Source organism: Giraffa tippelskirchi, chromosome 10, assembly GCF_054371585.1.
Source record: "Giraffa tippelskirchi isolate mGirTip1 chromosome 10, T2T-mGirTip1v1.2.pri, whole genome shotgun sequence".
Classification (NCBI taxonomy): domain Eukaryota; kingdom Metazoa; phylum Chordata; class Mammalia; order Artiodactyla; family Giraffidae; genus Giraffa; species Giraffa tippelskirchi.
In genome coordinates, this window is record NC_137284.1 from 148724797 (window position 1) to 148747963 (window position 23167).

General features: G+C 42.3%; 2 protein-coding genes and 1 long non-coding RNA gene across 13 annotated transcripts; 1 reads left to right on the forward strand and 2 right to left on the reverse strand.

The window, feature by feature from the left end:
* LOC145523670 (serine protease 58-like) lies at nt 1-15689 on the reverse strand. 11 transcript variants are annotated; one of them, XM_081534383.1, is made up of 7 exons: nt 15058-15133; nt 9475-9780; nt 8340-8468; nt 4531-4681; nt 2859-3109; nt 669-805; nt 1-274 (listed from the first exon to the last, which is right to left on the reverse strand). In XM_081534383.1, exons 3-7 carry the CDS (start codon nt 8377-8379, stop codon nt 125-127), a joined length of 729 nt encoding a protein of 242 aa, XP_081390509.1. In that variant the 5' UTR covers nt 8380-8468; nt 9475-9780; nt 15058-15133; the 3' UTR covers nt 1-124. The 11 variants fall into 11 exon arrangements, with proteins under 11 accessions (XP_081390509.1, XP_081390510.1, XP_081390508.1 ...); XM_081534384.1 differs by lacking the exons at nt 9475-9780; nt 15058-15133 and adding an exon at nt 15522-15689; XM_081534382.1 differs by lacking the exon at nt 9475-9780 and having other exon boundaries at nt 15114-15184.
* LOC145523693 (uncharacterized) lies at nt 12725-20635 on the forward strand. Its single transcript, XR_014066851.1, has 3 exons — nt 12725-16899; nt 18225-18318; nt 18938-20635. It is a non-coding gene; the product is annotated as an uncharacterized LOC145523693 (long non-coding RNA).
* On the reverse strand, nt 17518-21764 carry LOC145523673 (serine protease 1-like). The gene is made up of 5 exons (XM_081534408.1): nt 21725-21764; nt 20150-20309; nt 18974-19231; nt 18292-18424; nt 17518-17762 (listed from the first exon to the last, which is right to left on the reverse strand). The coding sequence occupies exons 1-5, from the start codon at nt 21762-21764 to the stop codon at nt 17613-17615; spliced, it is 741 nt and encodes a 246-aa protein (XP_081390534.1). The 3' UTR covers nt 17518-17612.
* Nucleotides 21765-23167: the final 1403 nt, after the last annotated feature.

Below are 23167 nucleotides of genomic sequence, written 5' to 3' on the forward strand. Positions count from 1 at the left end.
TTTTTAGTGTCATTTCTTTTTAATGAATTCTGCTCAAGAACAAGAAACATAATGAAGAGAGTTGTAGATCCAGGGTGGAAATCATGAAGGTACTGCACTGAGGGGATGGAGGACCAGAGACGCCTCAGTAGCTTTCAATGATGCTCATGATCCATCTTGAATAAGAACTGATTTCTGTGAAGAATCCTTCATTTCCAAGGGTGACACTTCCTTTTGCCCAACTCAAGATTCCATGTACCCTCCCGCTGCAGATGGCCGGAGCTGCTGAGACTTCCTGCCAGAGAGAGGGAACAGGGGGTCAGTGTTGTTTTGTTCCTCATCCAACAAGGATTTATTCTAGGAAGTGGCACATTGTGATAGCAGAAGCTTCCATCAGACTGGAATCATTTTTCTTGAGAGGGGAGAACCCTGTCTTCACATCCATGCAGGTCTCACCTCTCTAGGTTTGAATTTGACCAACCTGAGTGCATGTAGGAGGAGAAAGGGCAAATGACTCTCCCCTGACTCTCCCCCACTCTAAGGGAAAGCCGGGGAATGGATGACCAATCCACAGACTGAGGAGGCAGAGGAAGACCACAGGTCTTCTGCTTGGGTACCATTTGGTTTCCTACAAGCACCTTTCCTCATGGACCCCTTGCTATGTGCCTGTCTGGCAAAAGGAAAGATACCTTAGTATCAGATAGGGTCTTTAGAGGTTGCCCCACACACATGATGTTTACTGCCACTCTTTCGTCTTGCATATTCTGGCACTCATCGTAGGGAAGAATATATTGGTTTATCCAAGTCAGGATGTCAGGGTCACTAACTGAGGGAAAGAGAAAAGTCCAGGGTGACTCTCCTGATCACATATACTCTTGTGATCAGCCTCTGTTTTGTGAATACATTGTATATATTTATAGTAGGTATCAGACATTTCATCCTTCTTAGAGCCCCTTGTTCAGTATCTCTGTGTCTGAGCAGTGGATTCAAAGCATTACATGAGCCTTACATCAGATATCATCAGATCTATAATTTTCTCTGTACTGTGCATAGCTTGGAAAGCTTAAAAAACCCACAGGAAAATTATGGATGATTGAGAGAAGAGAGAGACAGAAAGCTGTTGTCCATAAGAAACCTTCCTTTTGGGGACCTACTTCATCATCTTTACATTCAATCATAAAGGGAGAAAATGATTTTTAATGTGTTTTAAACTGCTTTTTTTTATAGTGAGATCATTTATAAATGGATTATTTATAAGTGTGTATATATATGTACATACATACATATATAATTTTGCCTAAGTAGCATTGCTCATCTCACTTATTGCAGTTGTTACTATACTGTTAACCTCAGGATGTAAGGAGTCTAACCAATGCATTATGTAATTTTAATCTCTGGTGGAGAGTAATAAGGAGGAAGGAAGCAAAAAATCAACTAGAGATCTCTCAAATTAAACCTAGCATTATTTACAAAGCAGAATATTTTGGATACATTTCCAATCTAATGTTTTAAATCAAATCAGACCAGGAAGTGTCAGGTCAGAAAAGGACGAGAAGAATTATGTTCAGTTTTAACTTTTTTGGAAATCTAATTGAAATACTTAGAACAAGTTAGGTGAAAGTAACCTACTTATTTGAAATAATGAATTCTTAATAAATATTGGGAAGCTGGCCCTAGAGAGCTTATGGAATTGATTTGTCACTGTGATTCTGACATGACATGCAGAGCCTATGTGATGAAACTTTTTGTAGTTTTATTTTGTTTTCAAGCGGTATGTCGTAAATTACTTTGTAAAATGTGAAGCAGTTACTTTGAATAAGATTTAAAAGCTTCAATTTGTTCAGAAAATATATTCACTTAGATTCTCTACAATGTTGCTTCTAAATTGAAGTGAAGTTGCCAAATTTCATTGGCACTGAGAATACAAAAGTTCCCACTTGTTACCTTTTCAAAACAGACTGATAGACCAAACAGTCTCCTACTTTTTGTTTTTATAGAATATATGAATTGTTCTGTAACCACAGGAGAAAGGTTTAAACCTGATTACTATCTACATCTCGCCTTAGTGAGTAGGCTTTAACAAGCCAATCAGTCAATGTCAGTCTTTAAAGTCAGCATGTTAGACTCCTCCAATAAACAACTGAGTGCCAGCCAATCAACAACAATCTCACCCAGGTAACCAAGCCTCTACAGATGCCATCAACTCTCTTTAGCCTCTGAAAGAGGCTAAAGCCTCCAAACTCTCAATGGAAAGCTTCCCACAAGCTCCATATAAGTACTGCTTAGTACTCTGTACTGGGAGAAGTGTTCTTGCCTGGAGAAACCCACGGACGGCAGAGCCTGGTGGGCAGCCGTCTATGGGGTTGCAGAGAGTAGGACACGACTGAAGCGACTTAGCAGCAGCAGTAGCAGCAGCAGTACTCTGTACTGCTCATTGAGACTGTGTCTGCTCAGCATTGCTCTTCTATAATAAGCAATATGTTTAGCTTTATCATTTCGGATATCAAGTGGTGGTTCCAGCATCCTCTATTAAAAGGGAGGATAATGGTAGTATAAGTATAAGGTAGTATAAGCTATGTCCTTCACATATGTGTGTGCTGTGTGCTCAGTCATGTGCAACTCTTTGTGACCCTCAAGAACCTGCCAGGCTCCTCTGTCCATGGGATTCTCCAGGCAAGAATACTGGAGTGGATTGCCATGGACTATTCCAGGGGATCTTCCCAACCTAGGGATTGAACCCTCATCTCTTGCATCTCCTGCATTGCAGGCAGATTCTTAGCCACTGAGCCACACCTGAGAAGCCCTTCAGGTATATCCTTCTTCATTTTCCCCAGTGCCAAAACCTTCTCAGGATGAAAAACACAGAGCCAGACACTTACGGTTTTTATATTTACTCCAGGTCCAGGTTGGGATAAAGCAGGAATCATTAAGTGATAGCGGTTCCATAGCTATGGCTATGGTTCCCACTTGGGTGGTGAGTTCAGCAGCCTCAGACAGTTTTATCATCATCAGGTCGTTGCGCAGGTATTCTGAGTTGAAGTCAGGGTGGGGCACAGTCACTGAGTAATTCTGGGTCTGCTCGTGCTTATTTTTGATGTTGGGTTGATAAATTCCCAATCGGATTTTAACACTATGGAAGAAGCAAGGCAGGGAGATTTAAAAACAAGGTTATAGAATGTCAGAACTGCAAGAAGTGTCACAGGTGACTTTCTCTAATCATCTAATCATCTTCATTTTATTTCTTAGACCTGAGAACCAAAGTGACCTGCCTTGGCCTGTAAAATAGTAGTGACAATACTTTACAGGATTGTTGTATTAGAGTCAGTGTATATACATAAAATCTGACATGGTATCTGCCACCTAGAACGTACTCAGTGGAATCTAGTGGTTGTCGTCGATGATGTTAATGATCACAATGACAATCTGGATAATCTGAATGAATAGGTAACAGATATGGCACCAGAATCCATTATTCCAGAGGTCTTTACCTGCCCTCCACTATCTGAAACAACTCTGGAGCAAGTATATTGTACCAGCTGTTTCTAGATATTCTTAGGCCCTTTCCAGCTCCTTTTGGGCCCATATCTTTGTATTTACTGCAAGCTGCCTACACAGATTATAGATTCAAAAGACTCTTGGCAGTCTAACAGGACTCCCACTGACCACTTTCTACAATATTTCCTGGACAAATTCAAACACACCCACTTCCATTACCAGGAGTCCGGTCATGTAACAGACACAGGAGCCACTGCCTGCCAAAAAACAGTTCGTGCATAGGTCTGGCTGAGAGAAGAAAATCCAATTTTCCAAAGGCAGTTCTTGGAGCGGATGGACTATATCTCCTGTCTATATTTCCTTTGTATTTCTCACAGACACAAAGCAGGGCTTCAATCTGTGTTTGAGTGAACTTTCTTGAACAACCAGATGGCTGAAAACTCTGAGTTAGAAGTGATCCTTATACATTCCTGAAACTCTGACTAGGTTCCAATCATCTAATTCTTAGTCACAGACAACAGAGACACTGAGATTGGTAAAGGACAGCATCATCTCGTGCACCCCTGTGTCCATAAATCTGTTCTCTATGTCTGCCTCTCCATTGCTGCCCTGCAAATAGTTTCATCAGTACTGTCTTTTTAGATCCAATAAATATCCATTTATATATGGTATTTGTTTTTCTCTTTCTGACTTACCTTACTCTGTGTAATAGGCTTTAGGTTCATCCACCTCATTAGAGTTGACTCAAATGTGTTCCTTTTTATGGCTGAGTAATATTCCATTGTATATATGTACCACAGCTTCTTTATCCATTCATCTGTAAATGGACAGCTAGGTTGCTTCCATGTCCTAGCTATTGTAAATAATGCTGCAATGAACATTGGGGTACATGTGTGTTTTTCAATTTTGGTTTCCTCAGGGTATGTTTTAGTAGTGGGATTGCTGAGTTATATTGTAGTTTTATTCCTAGTTTTTTAAGGAATCTCCATACTGTCATCAGACCTGCTTTTATTTAAATAGGTCCCCCCTGGCTCCCAAGAGCAGAGAAATACTTACGGAGAGGGGCAGTGTGCAGCGGTCAGAACCCACCGCGGGTGAATGAGCGTCCCCACACAGGGTTCCGGGAAGGACTGCAGGTAGACCATATAAGGAATAGTAAAATCCACTTCATTCGTCTTAGCGTTAGAGCCTTCTGCCAGAATGACTCCTAAAGAATTAGTAGGGTCGCAGGTAGAGAGATAGGGCAAGAGGTGAGAGTTGGCTAGGATGATTTTTCCCACCCTCGGGTTTTCAAAGACAATGTCAAAGTCTTCTGACTACTTTAAATATTCTTTTTTCCCTATTTTATTTTAATTGAAGGATAATTGCTTTACAGTGTTGCATTAGTTTCTGCTGTACAACAACTCAAAGCAGCTATAAGAATACCTATGTCCCCTCCCTTTCGACCCTCCCTCCCTCCCACCTCCATCCTGCCCCTCCAGGTCATCAGAGAGCACTGAGCTGAGCTCCCTGTGCTATACAGCAGCTTCCCACTAGCTACCTATTAATATTTTACACATGGTAGTGTGTGTATGTCAACGCTACTCTCTCAGTTCATCCCACCCTCTCCTTCCCGTTGCATCCACAGTTCCTTTCTCTGTGTTTGCCTCTCTATGCCTGCCCTGCAAATAGGTTCATCTGTCCCGTTTTTCTAAGGGAAATCATACATGTCACCCATGCTCTACACATGAAGAAAACTGACACGTGTCTTTGCTTGAGATGGAGGTATACTGAAGTTCTGTGAAACTAACGCAAAGGCGTATCTGAGGCTGATCATATACCCTGATTGGCAGTGCTGTGTATAATAAAGATGAAGAAAAAAAGGAATTCAGTTCAGTCAGTTCAGTTGCTCAGTCGTGTCCAACTCTTTGTGACCCCATGAATTGCAGCACGCCAGGCCTCTCTGTCCATCACCAACTCCCAGAGTCTACCCAAACCCATGTCCATCAAGTCAGTGATGCCATCCAACCATCTCATCCTCTGTCATCCCCTTCTCCTCCCATCCCCAATCCTACCCAGCATTAGGGTCTTTTCCAATGAGTCAACTCTTCTCATCAGGTGGCCAAAGTATTGGAGTTTCAGCTTCAACATCAGTCCTTCCAATGAACACCCAGGACTGATCTCTTTTAGGATGGATTGATTGGATCTCCTTGCAGTCCAAGGGACTCTCAAGAGTCTTCTCCAACACCACAGTTCAAAAGCATCAATTCTTCCACGCTCAGCTTTCTTCACCTTCCAACTCTCACATCCATACATGACCAATGGAAAAACCATAGCCTTGACTAGACGGACTTTTGTTGGCAAAGTAATGTCTCTGCTTTTAAATATGCTATCTAGGTTGGTCATAACCTTCCTTCCAAGGAGTAAGCGTCTTTTAATTTCATGGCTGCAATCACCATTAGCAGTGATTTTGGAGCCCAAAAAAATAAAGTCTGACACTGTTACCACTGTTTCCCCATCTATTTGCCATGAAGTGATGGGACCAGATGCCATGATCTTAGTTTTCTGAACGTTGAGCTTTAAGCCAACTTTTTCACTCTCCTCTTTCACTTTCATCAAGAGGCTCTTTAGTTCTTCTTCACTTTCTGCCATAAGGGTGGTGTCATCCGCATATCTGAGGTTACTGATATTTCTCCCAGCAATCTTGATTCCAGCTTGTGTTTCTTCCAGCCCAGCGTTTCTCATGATGTACTCTACATATAAGTTAAATAAGCAGGGTGACAATATACAGCCTTGACGTACTCCTTTTCCTATTTGGAACCAGTCTGTTGTTACATGTCCAGTTCTAACTGTTGCTTCCTGACCTGCATGCACGTTTCTCAAGAGACAGGTCAGATGGTCTGGTATTCCCATCTCTTTTAGAATTTTCCACAGTTTATTGTGATCCACACAGTCAAAGGCTTTGGCGTAGTCAATAAAGCAGAAATAGATGTTTTTCTGGAATTCTCTTGCTTTTTCAATGATCCAGCAGATATTGGCAATTTAATCTCTGATTCCTCTGCCTTTTCTAAAACCATTTTGAATATCTGGAAGTTCACGGTTCATGTATTGCTGAAGCTTGGCTTGGAGAATTTTGAGCGTTAGTTTACTACCATGTGAGATGAGTGCAATTGTGTGGTAGTTTGAGCATTCTTTGGCATTGCCTTTCTTTGGGATTGGGATGAAAACTGACCTTTTCCAGTCCTGTGGCCACTGCTGAGTTTTCCAAATTTGCTGGCATATTGAGTGCAGCACTTTCACAGCATCATCTTTCAGGATTTGAAATAGCTGAACTGGAATTCCATCACCTCCACTAGCTTTGTTTGTAGTGATGCTTTCTAAGGCCCACTTGACTTCAGAATCCAGGATGTCTGGCTCTAGGTGAGTGATCACACCATCGTGATTATCTGGGTCATGAAGATCTTTTTTGTACAGTTCTTCTGTGTATTCTTGCCACCTCTTCTTAATATCTTCTGCTTCTGTTAGGTCCATACAATTTCTGTCCTTTATCGAGCCTATCTTTGCATGAAATGTTCCTTTGGTACCTCTAATTTTCTTGAAGAGATCTCTAGTCTTTCCCAATCTATTGTTTTCCTCTATTTCTTTGCGTTGATTGCTGAGGAAGGCTTTCTTATCTCTCCTTGCTATTCTTTGGAACTCTGCATTCAGATGGGAATATCTTTCCTTTTCTCCTTTGCTTTTCGCTTCTCTTCTCTTCCCAGCTATCTGTAAGGCCTCCTCAGACAGCCATTTTGCTTTTTTTGCATTTCTTTTCCGTGGGGATTGTCTTGATCCCTGTCTCCTGTACAATGTCATGAACCTCTGTCCATAGTTCCTCAGGCACTCTGTCTATCAGATCTAGTCCCTTAAATCTATTTGTCACTTCTACTGTATACTCATAAGGGATTTGATCTAGGTCATACCCGAATGGACTAGTGGTTTTCCCTACTTTCTTCAATTTAAGTCTGAATTTGGCAATAAGCAGTTCATGATCTGAGCCACAGTCTGCTCCCGGTCTTGTTTTTGCTGACTGTATAGAGCTTCTCCATCTTTGGCTGCAAAGAATATAATCAATCTGATTTCAGTGTTGACCATCTGGTGATGTCCACGTGTAGAGTCTTCTCTTGTGTTGTTGGAAGAGTACTACTTTAAAAATATTATTCTAAATTCACTTTTGCCAGGAATGAAAGTAAAAAGTTAAATCCTACCTGACTTTGGTGCTGAAAGGAGTGGAAGAGCTTGGAGGAGGGACCTGAGGCTCTCCCAGCCCCTGACTCACCCCTCTTCCCATCCTGCACTCACTCCTCCAGAGTCCATCTGCCCAGAGAAAGGGAAGATGTACTTTTCTGCTCTCTGTCCAGGAGTCCTGGGAGAGTGCAGGGCACTTATAGAGACATATGCTAACTTGCTCACAGGCACAGGAGAAGCTTAGAGAGACCGCTGATGGGGTGAGCCATGCATCAAGAGTGGTTCTTTTTGCTTCCATCAACAGTTAATCGAAGGAACTGCCCACCACCTCCTCTCTCTTCAGTTGTGGCCAGCTGCTTCCCTCTCTGATCCATGTGTGTGCATGCATGCTCAGGTGCTTCCGTCGTGTCCGACTCTTTGAGACCCTGTGGACCATAGCCCGCCAGGCTCCTCTGTCCATGAGATTCTCCAGGCAAGAATACTGAAGTGGGTTGCAATGTCCTCCTCCAGGGGATCTTCCCAACCCAGAGTTAGAACCCATGTCTGTTACGTCTCCTGCATTGGCAGGCAAGTTCTTTACCACTAGCACCACCTGGGAAGCCCCATCCTCCCGCACATCACCACATCACTCCCTAAGCAGCAACAAGACCTAGACTCACCAGCCATGCTCATGAGCATGAAGAAGACACAGCACTTCATGACAAGCTGGGATCTCGCCAGCAGCAGACAAGTCAGATCAAGCTCTCGGCTGTCTCAATCTTTAGTCCAAGTAGCCTTGGCAAGAATAGCTGGGGGAGAAATATTACTTTGTTGGGGTAGGGAAGGAGCAAGGATGCTAGAGCAATCTTCAAACTAGCCATTATCAAAATCCAGTTATATAAGGCAAAGCTGGAAGCTGGTTCTGATGTGGGTGAAAGAGGAAGGGGCAGACAAGTCCAGCCCCTGGTGCCTCTTCTCTGACCCTAAAGGTCTCAGGAGTCATGATGTAGCTGCTGACATTCCCCTCCCCTTTCTGTGACATAGTCATTCTTTGTTGTCCCCTCCTCCCTTTGTGACTGTGAACCTTATTCCCCACCCTCACCTGTCATCTCTGTTTCCCCAAGAGTCCCTCTTCTCAGAGACTCATCAAACATTGGGGTATGAAATAAAGTTAACAAGGCATCCTCCCCTCCCCATTTGAGTGATGAGGATGCTGTGGTCCTCATGGAAGTTAGCAGCAAAGTTAGGAATTGGAACAGAGTCTCCAGACATCCTCTGATGTGTTGAATTGTGCCTGAGCCCTGTGCTCCCAGAAAACAGTGGTGGGTGAAAAAGTTTTGGAAATCTTGTCTGCTGAGAAATGGCTTACCACAAAGAATGACCCTTCCCCACGTTAGTCTGAAGAGACCCTGCGGCACTCTTTCTCAGTCCCATAGGACTTTGGATGACTCCTTTGTTGACCTGTGACAAGGTCAGTCACAGGCCTTTTCCCTTTTTTACCTGGACCCACTATCACGGCCAGACATGGACCCTCCAATTCCCCAATCTGTCTCTCATCAATGATTAGCTGAGCTTGCAACAGTTATCCCCATCCCACAACAAATCTAACTACAACTAGAGAAAAATGCTTCCTGTTCAGCTGACTGAGAATTCCCTGATTGTAAAACAGCCTCAACTGTTCACCTCTCAAGCTGTGACTTGTATATATCTCCCTACAAAAGTCTTAAGGTAAAATCATTCTGCCGAGACAGTCCGATCTTCAGATCTGGGATGTTCATCTTATTGCAATAATCTGAATAAAATCAGTCTCCTTACCTGTTTAGTTTTTGTGTTGGAAACTTGCTACTCTTTTAAAGGTACCCCACTCCTTTTTATAAGTTAGCCTTAACTTTCTGACTGTCCATCCAGAGATATGTAATAATGGGTTCAATCATGGATATTGGTCTATAGTTTTCTTGTGTTGTTTTTGGCTTGGGTTTCAGGATAGTGCTGGCCTTGTAGAATGAGTTTGGAAGTGTTCACTCTTCTTCAGTTTTGGGAGGAGTTTGATAAGGGTTGGTGTTCATTATCTGAATGTTTGGTAGAATTCTCCAGTGAAGCTCTCTGGTCCTGTCTTGTTTTCTGTGTTGAGAGGTTTTGATTACTGACTTGATCTCTTGACTCATTATTGGCCTGTTCAGATTTTCTATTTATGAAGTGCTTAGAACAGTGAGTTCTAATGGTAAATAGTAATGCTATATAAACACTTGTTAAACAATGATAACCTTAGGATCCCCATATTTTCCAGGCTTCTGGGGACACCTTTTGCTCTTTATGTCCAAATATTGCTGTTAAGTCCTTAAAGCTTTGTAAAATTTCCATATGTATTAATAGTAGTGGCTTCCCTGGTGGCTCAGATGGTAAAGTATCTGTCTGCAATGCTGGAGACCCAGGTTCGATCCCTGGGTCTAATAATTAATAGTAGTGAAGAGCATAGACTCAGGAGTTAGTTCAGGCTTCAATTCCTGGCTTCAGGACCTTTTAGCTGTCTTGTCCTGATAAAAGCCTCTTTAACCCTCAGTATTCTAATCTATAAAATGGGAGGAATATTAGTACCTATGTCATAGGATGGGCATCTTGGTTGCTCCAAAGTTTTAGTGGTTATAAATAAAGCTGCTATAAATATCCATGGGCAGATTTTTTGTGTGGGGACACATTTTCAACTCCTTTGAGTGAATAGCAAGGAGTGTGATCACTGGATCATATGATAAAAATATGTTTAGAAAGTTTCCACAGCTTAGATGGTGTATAAATTTTAAAAAGTGATTAGACTTTTAATAAATGAGTATTTTTAAGACTAAATGAGTATTTTTGAGACTAAATAAAGACTTTTGTGTTTGCATTTTTTCAACAAGGCAGACTTTCTTTCTTGACTTTTAAAGAGAAGGCTAAAATCATAACCAAGATAGTAAATATCTTATGTATTTTTTAAAGGTCTTTTAAAATTTGATTTTGAAGCTAAAGTTACTTGCTATAAAATAAATAATTACAGTAGTTTTCATTTAAATAAAGAATTAAAATTCTAGGAGAAAAGAGGTGTCTATTTACTTTATTAAAGCAAAGATTCTTAGATAAATTCATCTTGAGTATCCCTTGAAATTCTTTGCTTGTTAGTGGGAAAACCAATAGATTATGGAGTGTACCAATTTGGAGTGAATTTACTTCTACCCTGCTTATAGATCCCATGTGAAATACATTTACATTAAGAAGCTAAACTTTCAAGTGCAAAGACTACTTTTACATAGCCATTGAAGGTCCTAACCATGAAGTTGGCAGTTGAGAGACAACTTAGTTTTCAGAGCAAGTGATAAGTAAAATAAATGTATCTGTTACTGTAATGCGACATAGCAACCAAAAAAACTTTTCCTAATCTCAGACTGTTACCTCTTTGTTGTTGTACACTGCCTTATTTTTGCTATGAAATATCAGGTCTTTCTGGATTTTATTGATTCGTGAATTAGGTATCTATTTGTTATAAACATAGTTTGGTGAGAGATGCCTTTTCTGACCCTACAATATGGATTTTTACTTTAAATTGTAGTATGCTTGCATAGGCCTTTTGATGTTTTTCTTTGATTACATTTTGGAAGCAGACCTTTGTTTTCCATCTGTACATTCTTGGGTCCAGTTTTCCTTTCCTGTGGCATTTGCATGGATTAGCATTATATTCTGTAGTCTCCACTTGTTTTCTGTTTACCCAGTGAGAATGAATACACCATGAAGGCAGGGTTTTAACTATTTTGTTCCCTGCTGTATGTATCTTTAGTAGATAATACATTGTTAGGCATGTAGTAGACCCTCACTAAGTGGTTGGATAAATGAACAGTTAAATTGTCTCCACTGTACAACGTACCAGGTTTATTTAATCAATCTTCTATTAATGAATATTTGAGTTATTTCCAGATTTTCAGTGTTATGTAGAAAAATATATCAATAAGCATCCTTGGTTACTCCGGCGGAGATTGTGGCTGCCTCCTTAACATCCGCTCCTCCACTTTTTTGATAGCTAACCTTAGAATTACTAAGTTCAGTTCAGTTGCTCAGTCATGTTCGACCCTTTGCGACCCCATGGACTGCAGCACGCCAGGCCTTTCTGTCCCTCGCCAACTCCTGGAGTTTATTCAAACTCATGTCCATTGAGTCGGTGATGCCATCCAACCATCTCATCCTCTGTCGTCCCCTTCTCCTCCTGCCCTCAATCTTTCCCAGCATAAGGGTCTTTTCAAATGAGTCAGCTCTTCTCATCAGGTGGCCAAGTATTGAAGTTTCAGCTTCAACATCAGTCCTTCCAATGAACACCCAGGACTGATTTCCTTTAGGATGGACTGGTTGGATCTCCTTGCAGTCCAAGGGGCTCTCAAGAGTCTTCTCCAACACCACAGTTCAAAAGCATCAATTCTTTGCTGCTCAGCTTTCTTTATAGTTCAACTCTCACATTCATACATGACTACTGGAAAAGCCATAGCTTTGACTAGACGGACCTTTGTTGGCAAAGTAATGTCTCTGCTTTTTAATATGCTGTCTAGGTTGCTCATGACTTTTCTTCTAAGGAGCAAGCATCTTTTAATTTCATAGCTGCAGTCACCATCTGCAGTGATTTTGGAGCCCCCCAAAATAAAGTCTGACACTGTTTCCACTGTTTCCCCATCGATTCACCATGAAGTGATGGGACCGGATGCCATGATATTAGTTTTCTGAATGTTGAGCTTTAAGCCAACTTTTTCACTCTCCTCTTTCACTTTCATCAAGAGGCCCTAACCAAATATATACCAAGTAGACCAAGTTTATTAAAAAATGAAACGTCTACTCCTTGCTTGGACGGTGTGACATGTCACTTAGTTAAAAGTTCCAACAGTATCATCTCCTTCAGCGATTGGCTCAGTTATGTGTAAGTGACCCAGTTCAGTTACGGAGACACATACGGTATTTGACGGGACTTCTGGGGAAAACGCGGCTTTCTCCCTAGATACAGGCCAGGAGGCTTAGGTGATTAGGTAAATGGGTGTATATTGGTGGTGATGGGTGGGATAAAAAGACCTTTCACAGGGAACAAGAAAATCTTGAAATTCATTTGTTTCTGTAGGGAAGCCTGAGATGTTTAGATAAGATAGACATAAGGTAGCATTAAAAAAAAAAAAAGAGGAGTCATGTGTGAAATTATTTTAGGCCATAAGTAAACATAAAGGCAGTTCAATAACAACTAAGGAAATACACAGGGCAGATTAGTTATAAATGAACATTTAAGAGCCTTGAACTCAAGGCTAAGGAATTTGGGCTCCATCCTAGTGGCATGATAAGGCAATATTAAGACTTCAAGACTGCTTGGTACTAATGTGCCATCCAGAGGTATACAAAGGCATAGGAAAGTGGTAGAAGTAATATGCATCTTGCCGTACCTTCTTCTTCTAAGATACCTGTTATGGACTACATATTTGTGTTCCTCATCACCAGAATTCATATAATGAAAGCCTAACACTCAAGGAGATGCTATGAGAAGGCAGAACCCTTGGCTTTGTTGTTGTTCAGTCGCTCAGTCCTGTCTGACTCTTTGCAACCCCATGGACTGCAGCATGCCAGGCTTCCCTGTCCTTTACCATCTCCTGGAGTTTGCTCAGACTCATGTGCATTGAACTGGTGATGCCATCCAACCATCTCATCCTCTGTCGCCCCCTTCTCTTCCTGCCTTCAAACTTTCCCAGCATCAGGGTCTTTTCCGATGAGTTGGCTCTTCACATCAGGTGGCCAAAGTATTGGAGTTTCAGCTTCAACATCAGTCCTTCCAATGAATTTTCAGGGTTGATTTCCTATAGGACTGACTGGTTTGATCTCCTTGCTGTCCAAAGGACTCTCAAGAGTCTTCTCCAACACCACAGTTCAAAAGCATCAATTCTTTGGCACTCAGCCTATTTTATCGTCCAGCTCTAACAGCTGTACCTGACTACTGGAAAAACCATAGCTTTGACCATAGGGACCTTTATAGGCAAAGTAATGTCTCTGCTTTTTAATATGCTGTCTAGGTTTGTCATTGCTTTTCTTCTAAGGAGCAAGCATCCTTTAATTTCATGGTTGAAGTCACTGTCCACAGTGATTTCGAAGCCCGAGAAAGTCTGTCACTGTTTCCATTGTTTCTCCATTTATTTGCCATGAAGTGATGGGACCAGATGCCATGATCTTAGTTTTTTGAATGTTGAGTTTTAGGCCAGCTTTTTCCTTCTCCTCTTTCACTTTCATCAAGAGGCTCTTCAGTTCCTCTTCACTTTCTGCCATTAGGGTGGTGCCGTCTGCATATCTGAGGTTGTTGATATTTCTCCCAACGATCTTGATTCTAGCTTGTGCTTCATGCAGCCCGGCATTTTGCATGATGTACTCTGCATATAAGTTAAATTAGCAGGGTGACAATATACAGACTTGATGTACTTCTTTCCCAATTTTGCACCAGTCCGTGTTCCATGTCCAGTTATAATTCTTGACCTGCATACAGATTTCTCAGGAGGCAGGTAAGGTGGTCTGGTATTCCCATCTCTTTAAGAGGGAAGGAAGGCTTAGATGAGGTCATAAAGGTGGAGCCCCCATGATGGAATCAGTGGTCTTATAAGAAGGCGATACTGTCACGGAACACAAGTCCCTGTGCCCAATGCACAATGAAGCTGAACAATATCAAAACATTAGAGTTTGGAGAAGAGAAAAGTTTATTGTAGGGCCATGCAAGGAAACAGGTGGCTTAAACAGGGAGTTTGGCTTAAACCCCAAGCTCCCTGCAAGCTGTCAGCAAAGCCCTTTAATAAGAAAGGTGAGGGATGGGGTGTGGTTAGTTGTTACAGACATCTTGGTGTCAGAGCTGTTGTTCTTAAGGTAAGATCATGGTCAGTCACCATGTTGCTGTAAATCTCCACCAACACAAATGTTATTCTCTGTTCTGACAAGAAAAGGCAAAGTCCCAAGGCTCTACTTTCGCCTACCAAGGTCCAGGCCCTGGTTAAGAAGAAGGGGTACCTGCCCAGGTCGGTTACCTGGAGCGTTCAACCAACATCCAGTTTGCATCTCCCCTCTAGTGCCCAGGCCCAGCTGATGGGACAGATCCCACCTGGCTCCCTCAGGACCAGGTCCCCAGACCCTGCCCAGCTGTCATCACTGAGCGTGCCAGGTTCCCAGGACCCAGCTGGCCCTCAGGCTCCTCAGGCCACCCAAAGTGGGGAGGGTGGGGTGGGTAGCATGGACCCATGCAGACAGCCCCAGCCATTAGGTTGCAGAGGAAGTGATGGGAGAGAGATCCTTCCAGCCATTGGGGGGCTGCAGTGAGGGCTCCGGAGCTCTGCAGGACACAGCCCCCAGCCTGTCCCCCTGGCCCACCCAGCTTACCTGCCTGCTCAAGGTGGGAGGGCCTGGAGGGGCTCGGGGAGAAGGCCTCCACTTACCCCTTACCACACTCTCCTCTGGGAGGACCACAACACAGCCAACCATTGGCCAAGGGCAACTTCCACCCACCAGGTGAAAGGTCTCCTTCTAATGATCTGGTAATAATGGTTGCTTGGTAACAGGGTAACAGCTGTATGCTATTGGCTGCACTCCACTGGACCCTATTAAAGTACCAGAGTCAGCTCTCTCACATATATGAGGATACAAAAAGGCAGCTATCTACAAGCCAGAAATTGGGCCCCTCCCGTGTCACCTTGATCTTGGACTTTTCAGCTGCAAACACTGTAATTAATGTCTGTTATTTAAGCCACTCAATCTGTTGTTTTCTGGTTACAGAGCACCAACTAAGATAACCCCTATCCATCACCGTATCATGTGATCCTACTGGGGATTACAAACATTTTTACCTTTCAGACCTCCTCCGCCTATTCCAATGCTTTTATGTTCAGACCATATTGTATCTATTTTCCTGTGTGTGCATGCTAAGTCGCTTCTGTCTGGTCCAATTCTTTGCGATCCTATGGACCAGAGCACCCCACCCCCCGCCCCCAGGCTCCTCTGTCCATGAGATTCTCAAGGCAAGAACACTGGAGTGGGTTGCCATGCCCTCCTCCAGGGTATCTTCCTGACCCAGGGATCCAACCCACATTTCTTTTTTTTTTTTAATTTATTTATTTATTTTAGTTGGAGGCTAATTACTTTACAATATTGTAGTGGTTTTTGCCATACATTGACATGCATCAGCCATTGGTGTACATGTGTTCCCCACCCTGAACCCCCCTCCCACCTCCCTCGCCATCCCATCCCTCAGGGTCATCCCAGTGCACCAGCCCTGAGCACCCTGTCTCATGCATCGAATCTGGACTGGTGATCTGTTTCACATGATAATATACATGTTTCAGTGAAAATCATCTCACCCTTCTCGCAAATCATCCCACCCTCACCTTCTCCCACAGAGTCCAAAAGACTGTTCTATACATCTGTGTCTCTTTTGCTGTCTCACATATAGGGTCACCATTACCATTTTCTAAATTCCATATATATGCGTTAGTATACTGTATTGGTGTTTTTCTTTCTGACTTACTTCACTCTGTATAATGGGCTCCAGTTTCATCCACCTCATTAGAACTGATTCAAATGAGTTCTTTTTAATGGCTGAGTAATATTCCATTGTGTATATGTGCCACAGCTGTCTTATCCATTCTTCTGCCGGTGGACATCTAGGTTGCTTCCATGTCCTAGCTATTATAAACAGTGCTGCGATGAACATTGGGGTACAAGCGTCTCTTTCAGTTCTGGTTTCCTCGGTGTGTATGCCCAGCAGCAACCCACATTTCTTATGTGTCTTGCATTGGCAGGCAGATTCTTTACCACTAGCGTCACCTGGGAAGTACCTTTTTTCTTGATTCATATCAAATACACATAGGAATCATGTGTTGGGACCTGTACTCCTAGTCATTCTCTAAATGATCCAGGGAATAGTGTTAAAGGGCTAAAGGGGGTGTCTGTGCTTCCTCTTGGGATAAGGCTGAAGAGAACAGAGAACAATACCCTTGTAGCCTAGACTTTTATGACCTCGGGGTAATATATCAATTTTCCACAAACTTATCTACATTTTCACCTTTTAAAAAAATTATAGTTCAAAATGGTACATACTTTGGGCTGGAGTTTTGGGGGGTGGTCTAGTGTGGGAGAGGGGTACAGACAGCTTGCAGGAATCATGCCTGCTGGAGCAATAAAATTCCTGATGGAAAAGAAGAACATCTTGGAGAATAAAAGAAACAGGTAGGTGAAGCCTTGGAAAATATAGAATCTGTTATTTTTTAAAACATTCTCCATCTAGCCTTTCCCTTAACCTAGTCTCACAGAGTTTCAGGTAGATAAGAGATGAAGGAAGATAAGGAAGTCAGTAGCAAAGCCTTGGGAAAAAAGACAGCTAGGAAGGAAGGTTCAAAAGGGAGGGGACATATGTATACCTATGGCTGATTGATGTTGATGTATGGAAGAAAACAACACAATGTGTAAAGCAATTATCTTCAAATTAAAAATAAATATACAAAAAAAAAAAAAATAAAGACAGCTGGGTCTTCAGCTCAGCCTCATAGCTAGTCCAGTGATTCTGGGAAGTTGGTTTTAACGTTCTGCATTTCAGTGTCATTATCTGTGTAACAATGTGATGGTAACAGAGACTGATAACCTTATTCATCTTTATAGCCTCAATATCCACACAGAGTCTTGCATATGGTAAGTGAGCAGTAATTTATTTTGATGAGGCTGAATGAATGACTAAATCACCTTTCAAATTCCATCTTCACATAATAGTTCAACTCTATGTCCACCGTCTTCTCAGCAGCCAGACTGAAGAGAAAGTACATAAACACCGACTAATGACCCTTGAACATATCTGATTTTATAAATGATTTTATTTCAGTAGTGTTTTCAGAATGGGAGGAAGGTGAAGCTGGCTGACAGGGAGGATCATGAAGAGATGAAGCTGTTTAGTTGGAATTGATGGTCTGCTGAATCCAGCTCACGTAGTTGCAGACCTTGGTGTAGACACCAGGTTTGTTTTTCTGAGCGCAGCCATAGCCCCAGGAGACAATGCCCTGGAGCTTTCCATTGCAGACCACAGGGCCACCGGAGTCACCCTGGGCAAGAAGGAAGAGCCAGTTAGAACTCCCAGCTCTGCCCAGAGGGAACAAAGGCTCAAAGGTGTTCCTCCTTCCCCCAGGGGCCGACTCTCCAGGCTGTTGATCCTCCATGAAGACTGTCTTTCCCTGGAAAGCCCACCCTCATTCTCCACGCTGTGCCCCTTTTCTTTCTCCTCCCTCCTTCTAGATCCCTTCTTTCCCCAGCTACAGGTCTATAAGGCCAAGAAGGAATGGGTAGTTCAATGCTGCCTACCCAGCCAGGCTCTTTTCAGAGTTCCCTACTACCAAATCCTTCCTCAGAAGGGCACCAGGATGTACTGCTTGCACATGATCTGTGCATCTTTTCCCTTGAACCTTAACCATTAATATGGCAAAAAGAAAACTTGTTTTTTATCCGCAGCCTATCCTGAGCCCTCATAATCCGTCCCAGAGACAGCTTTTCAATGTTCTGAGTTTCAGGAACTGGAAAATGCGGTGGAGATACGTGAGGCTGAGCTGGAAGGACAAGGAGTCCAAAGCAACTCACCTGGCAGGAGTCCTTTCCGCCCTCCAGGTAGCCCGCACAGAACATGTTGCTGGTGATCTGGCCTGGGTAGGCACTTTCGCAAGAGCTGTCCGATAGGATGGGAGCCTTCAGACACTGCAGGACATCAGGGTAGCTGGCTGTTGGGGACAAGATTGAAAAGAGAAGAGGATTACCCACACAATCTGGGAAATATCTTTCTCAGTACCTCTCCCCATCTTCCCAATATTCCCATTCCTTCCCTCCAATTGCCAGTAACTTCTGTTTTGGAAGAACAACCGTGATCTGGAGGGTCTTCCAAATGGCTTTAGTCAGCAAATTGTTCTCTCCCTAATACTAGTATCAGTGACCACATATCTTCAACCTAGAGACTTTATTTCTGAAACAGGGCTGTACTTGGAGCAGTTCCAACCCCAGCCTCTTTTCTCTGTACCTCCTCATTCCTTGCTCCTCTGCAAATCAGTATTCATATTTCAGCTGCATACCTAGCAACTTTACCATAGTCCTTTCTTTCTGTGTTGTCAAGCAGAGGGATCCTGCACATTTCAGTTATATATCCTAAGACTCCACAGAAGCCCCTCTCCTCTGGGAACGCTGCCTTGAATGACAGCTAGGGCTACCTGACCCTGAATGTGGTTTTTGCCTCCAGGATTCTCAGACCTGGTGACCGGGTTCCGGGTGAGACTTACTGCCACTGCTTTTGGTGTTGCCCCAGCCGGAGATGAGACACTGGGTGCCAGCCGAGGCACAGGATGTCGGCAGAGAGACCGAGGCTACTCGGCTGTTGAGAGTGGCAGCTGATTTCAGTTTAATCAACATGATGTCGTTATTCAAGGTGTTTTCGTTGTAGCTGGGATGGACGATGCTCTTGGATGCGCTGATGAATTGCTCATTGCCCTCAACGACATTAATGTTGTCTTCTCCCAGACGCACTTGGATTCCGCTGGATCAAAGGATGACAAGTTCTCTAAGCCTCTGGGGTGAGGGCCTCCCCCTCCCAGTGCAGCCCAGTCTTGAGCATAAGCACAGAGGGAAGGCCCTTACAGCATTCACATACACAAATACACAGACACAGACATACACACACATTGTTCACTCAAGGTAGTCTTGCCACATGTGGTGCAGGGTAGAGGATTCCTTAGGTGTACATCAGTCCAAGGCCAGACTCACAACCCAAGAGGCTTAAGATGTTGAAACAACAGTCTACAGTACATATGTCTGCAGATAACTAAATCTCATTTCTTTGAGAAGATTACAGGGAGCAGGGGTGATCAGTGTACAAAGTGTTAAGAGGAAGAATCTACCCTGAATTTCGGGCACTCTATTCATTAGGTATAGGAGTGGGAACCAAGCGATGCCAACAATACAGGAGATGAAAAGGGACATGGTGTTGATTAATCTAGTTGCGATTGTCAATTACTGTACAGAGATGTAGCCGGCCTCAGAGATATGACAGAGTATTAAGTGAACAGAATGAGTTGTGATTACCTTCAGGTTGTACTGGAAACCTCCTTTGTTTGTTACTTCCATATGCCGCTTTTCTCCTGGTTGAGCTATAATGATTAGAGCTCCTAAGGTACTCTAGGTATATTTATTTAATCACTCAGTATTTCTCTTCCTATGTCTTTATGGCCCTCATTTGGAAAGTCATCAGTGAACTCTAAGGGTATATTTGGGGCGGGGGGGGGGGGAGCGGGTAAGTGCTTCAAAACATACAGTGCCTTGGAGTGGGGGGATAGTGAGGTCTTGGAATCTGAATGCTCCCCTTCAAGCATAACTCTATAGTTCACCCCGATTGTCTTTGGCATGGTTGAGGATGCCCTGACCTCAGAGAACAGGGCTGTGAGTATTGGTTACTTACGACTTGTAGCAGTGAGCAGCAGACACCACCCACTGGCTGCTGATGAGGGAGCCCCCGCAGAAGTGGTAGCCAGAGTTCAGGGACACCTGGTAGGGGACAGTATTTGCCCCACAGGTGTAGCCCCCGACGATCTTGTCATCATCGTCCACGGGGAAAGCAACTGACAGAGAAAAGTTGGAAACTCTTTGTAGAACTGATTCATTGTGGAATTTCTACTTTGCAGCAAAGTTTTGCAGATGAACCAGAAGACAAATAGGTCCGATTTTCTTATCAGGCATAATTAAGAAACTGTGATTTTAGCATTATTATTTTCAAAATGTTATTGCTCTATACACTTGACACATGTACTAAATATTTATGCTATTATAACTATTAATTGTTAATGCATGCTTTAAATTTGATCATATCCTGATTTTTTTTTCATATGTGACACACACACACACAAATCAGAGACTCCTTACATAATAAACGCCTTGAAGCCCACTACCTGAGAATATAAAGAATATTTTTTACACAAAACCTTGCTAAGGAGACATTTAAGTATGTATTCAATGAAGCTTTGCAGTCACCATCATTGTGTTTATTTGTAGAGTTCAATATAGCATAAATACCACAAGAGGAAACAGAAAAGGAACCCTTAAATGCCACCTGAGTTGTTCTGACCTGTAAAAGAATAAGGAGTTTTGTACTTTTGTTCCTGCAATTTCTTCTTGGTTTTCACCTAAAATGTTCACTAAATAATCTCATAGAACATTATAAAGTTTCTCTCTCCAATCTTTCCCCTCATCCCAATCATGTTTTCAACATTTTAATTTATTCAGCACTGTAAATTTTGGACCACTGACTTACTCTTATTCCTAAAGGCTCTAAATATCTGGGATTATATGCTATATGCCCCATTGTTCATATTTTCTAAACTAACTTTGAGATAGTCACTTTTGATATATAAGTAGGCCTACTGAATTCATTTATAATAATCAAATTTGAGGAAAGTTTGTAATAAGTTTGAAGAATACAACTGTATTGAATAGTATAAAAACTGAATAGTCTTTCTCTATTTATGTTCATGATTGCATTACTCCAAAATTTCATTAGTGAAGATGTGGTAAAACCCAGCCTGAATCTTTTATTCATAAGAAATATAGTGTTTTTGCCTGTTAAGCTCCCTCTTAAGAAGCTTTTTAGTATAGAGGAGACTCGGGTGAGATACTCACAGCCTCAAGGAGCTCAACAGTAGTCATTTGTTCCAACTCTTAGTTACAAATTCTTTTAAAGATCAAAACAACATTTCCTTAATGTTGACTATCTTTCCTTTTTCACTCTTCATAGAACATACCTGAAATTCAGGGCAGATTCTTCCTCTTGATACTTTCCACACCAATCACTCCAACTCCCCGTAATCTCCAACAAATGAGATTTAGTTGTCTACATGTGTACTATACACTGTTATTTCAACATCTTAAGCCTCTTGAGTACAGAGATTATATTTGGCATTCATTGCTGTCTTCCAGAGTACAAAGTACAACCTTGAAAAAGTCATAGACCCCTACTGATCACTTATTTGTTAAGACTCACCAGCAGCTCCCAGGAGAGCCAGAAAGATGAAAGTCTTCATGGTTGCTCACCGGTTCTGGACTAGGGACTAGGTTGCAGGGTTTCCATCCACAGTTATTTATATGTCCAGGTTTGTCTTTGACACCCATGGCCACAGGTGCCACAAATGTGATTTCCCTGGAAAATCACAAATCCAAATTTAGAATTCAATTCCATGCCACACTGAAGATAATTCAGCATCCAACTTAAACATCTGCCTGTGTCCACTTTTCCAGAAGGTTATGGGAATGGAAGAAATGAGTCCACCTGGTAGACACTGCTCCCCTAAATAAAAACATAAGTTGGAGAAAGATCACAGAGCAGGGCTACAGGTGGCTTGATTCCCAGACGAAAAATTTAGGTCCTCGGTTGTCTCAAGTGTGAACTTTTACCCTGAGGACTAGCTTGAGAGCTACACCCTTGATGTTTCATTAATATTGCCTGTTTCACAGTTATATCATCTGTCTTGTGGTAGCTCTGGCCTTGTATACCCATGTTAATGTTTTGTTATTAATAGGAACACTTGCTCTCCTAAGAAAAGAACAAAAAATTTATTCGAAACCACAATAGTTCAAAATAGAAAAGAGAAAGTGAGCCTAATTTATACTTCTCCGAGCTTACTGTTTAATAGGCATATTCTAAATACTTAGCCTATGTTAAATTAGTAAATCTCTAGACAAACCGACAAGATCCCTCTTATGATTCCCATATCATAGATGGGAAAACTCACAAAAGTACAAGGGACTTTGCTAAAATCACAGGGCAAGTCCATGGTAGGATCAGGATTCCAGCCTTGGAAATCTGGCTTCAATGTCTATGCTCTCAACCACTATGTAACACTTCCCTAGTCAGTTCACCAAAATCTGGAGACTGAAATGATACAGAACTCTCGTCTAGTGAAAAGACAATGGGAATTTATTGAGTGCTTATAATGTATCAAACATGGTGGACGGGCCTTCCGTACATCAGCTCATTCAGTCCTTACAAATAGCTTTGTGAATGCTGTGCTTCAAGTTTTGCCATTTTCATAGATGGAGAAGCTGTGACTTAGAGAAGGTAAGATTTTTTCCACAAATTTTCAGTTCTATGAGGTGATCCATACAGGATTCAAACACAGCGAGCCTCAGCTCAGAGCCCATGCCTTCCACATGATGCCATACGCGTAACAGAGGAATGATGAAATTACATATTTTAAGGCAGGACAGGAAAAATTAAACAATTTAACATTCTCTTTGTGTCACTTTGGGCTTCTTTCTTTCCTCTTAATGTGCAGTGTGCTTCTGTTTTTCATAAATCCTCAAAAATGGAGTGGTTGCAAGACAGTTAAGATCTTTTTTTTTTTTTTCCTTTCTTCTGAAGCTAGCAATATAACTTCTTAAAAGTTTTATTTTTCTCCCAGCTCTTGAGGGGTCATGATGTCTTGCT

Bases quoted from the DNA above. Each gene is read 5' to 3' on its own strand.
- LOC145523670 (XM_081534384.1), bottom strand. From the start codon at position 8,379: ATGAAGTGCTGTGTCTTCTTCATGCTCATGAGCATGGCTG. The intron at 4,682-8,339 runs GTGAGTCTAGGT...CTAATTCTTTAG, and splicing joins CATGCTCATGAGCATGGCTG to GAGTCATTCTGGCAGAAGGC. The intron at 275-668 runs GTATCTTTCCTT...TCTCTCTGGCAG, and splicing joins AGACCCTATCTGATACTAAG to GAAGTCTCAGCAGCTCCGGC.
- LOC145523673 (XM_081534408.1), bottom strand. From the start codon at position 21,764: ATGAAGACTTTCATCTTTCTGGCTCTCCTGGGAGCTGCTG. The intron at 19,232-20,149 runs GTAAGTAACCAA...CCTTTGATCCAG, and splicing joins GCTGCTCACTGCTACAAGTC to CGGAATCCAAGTGCGTCTGG. The intron at 17,763-18,291 runs GTGAGTTGCTTT...CTTCTTGCCCAG, and splicing joins GCGGAAAGGACTCCTGCCAG to GGTGACTCCGGTGGCCCTGT.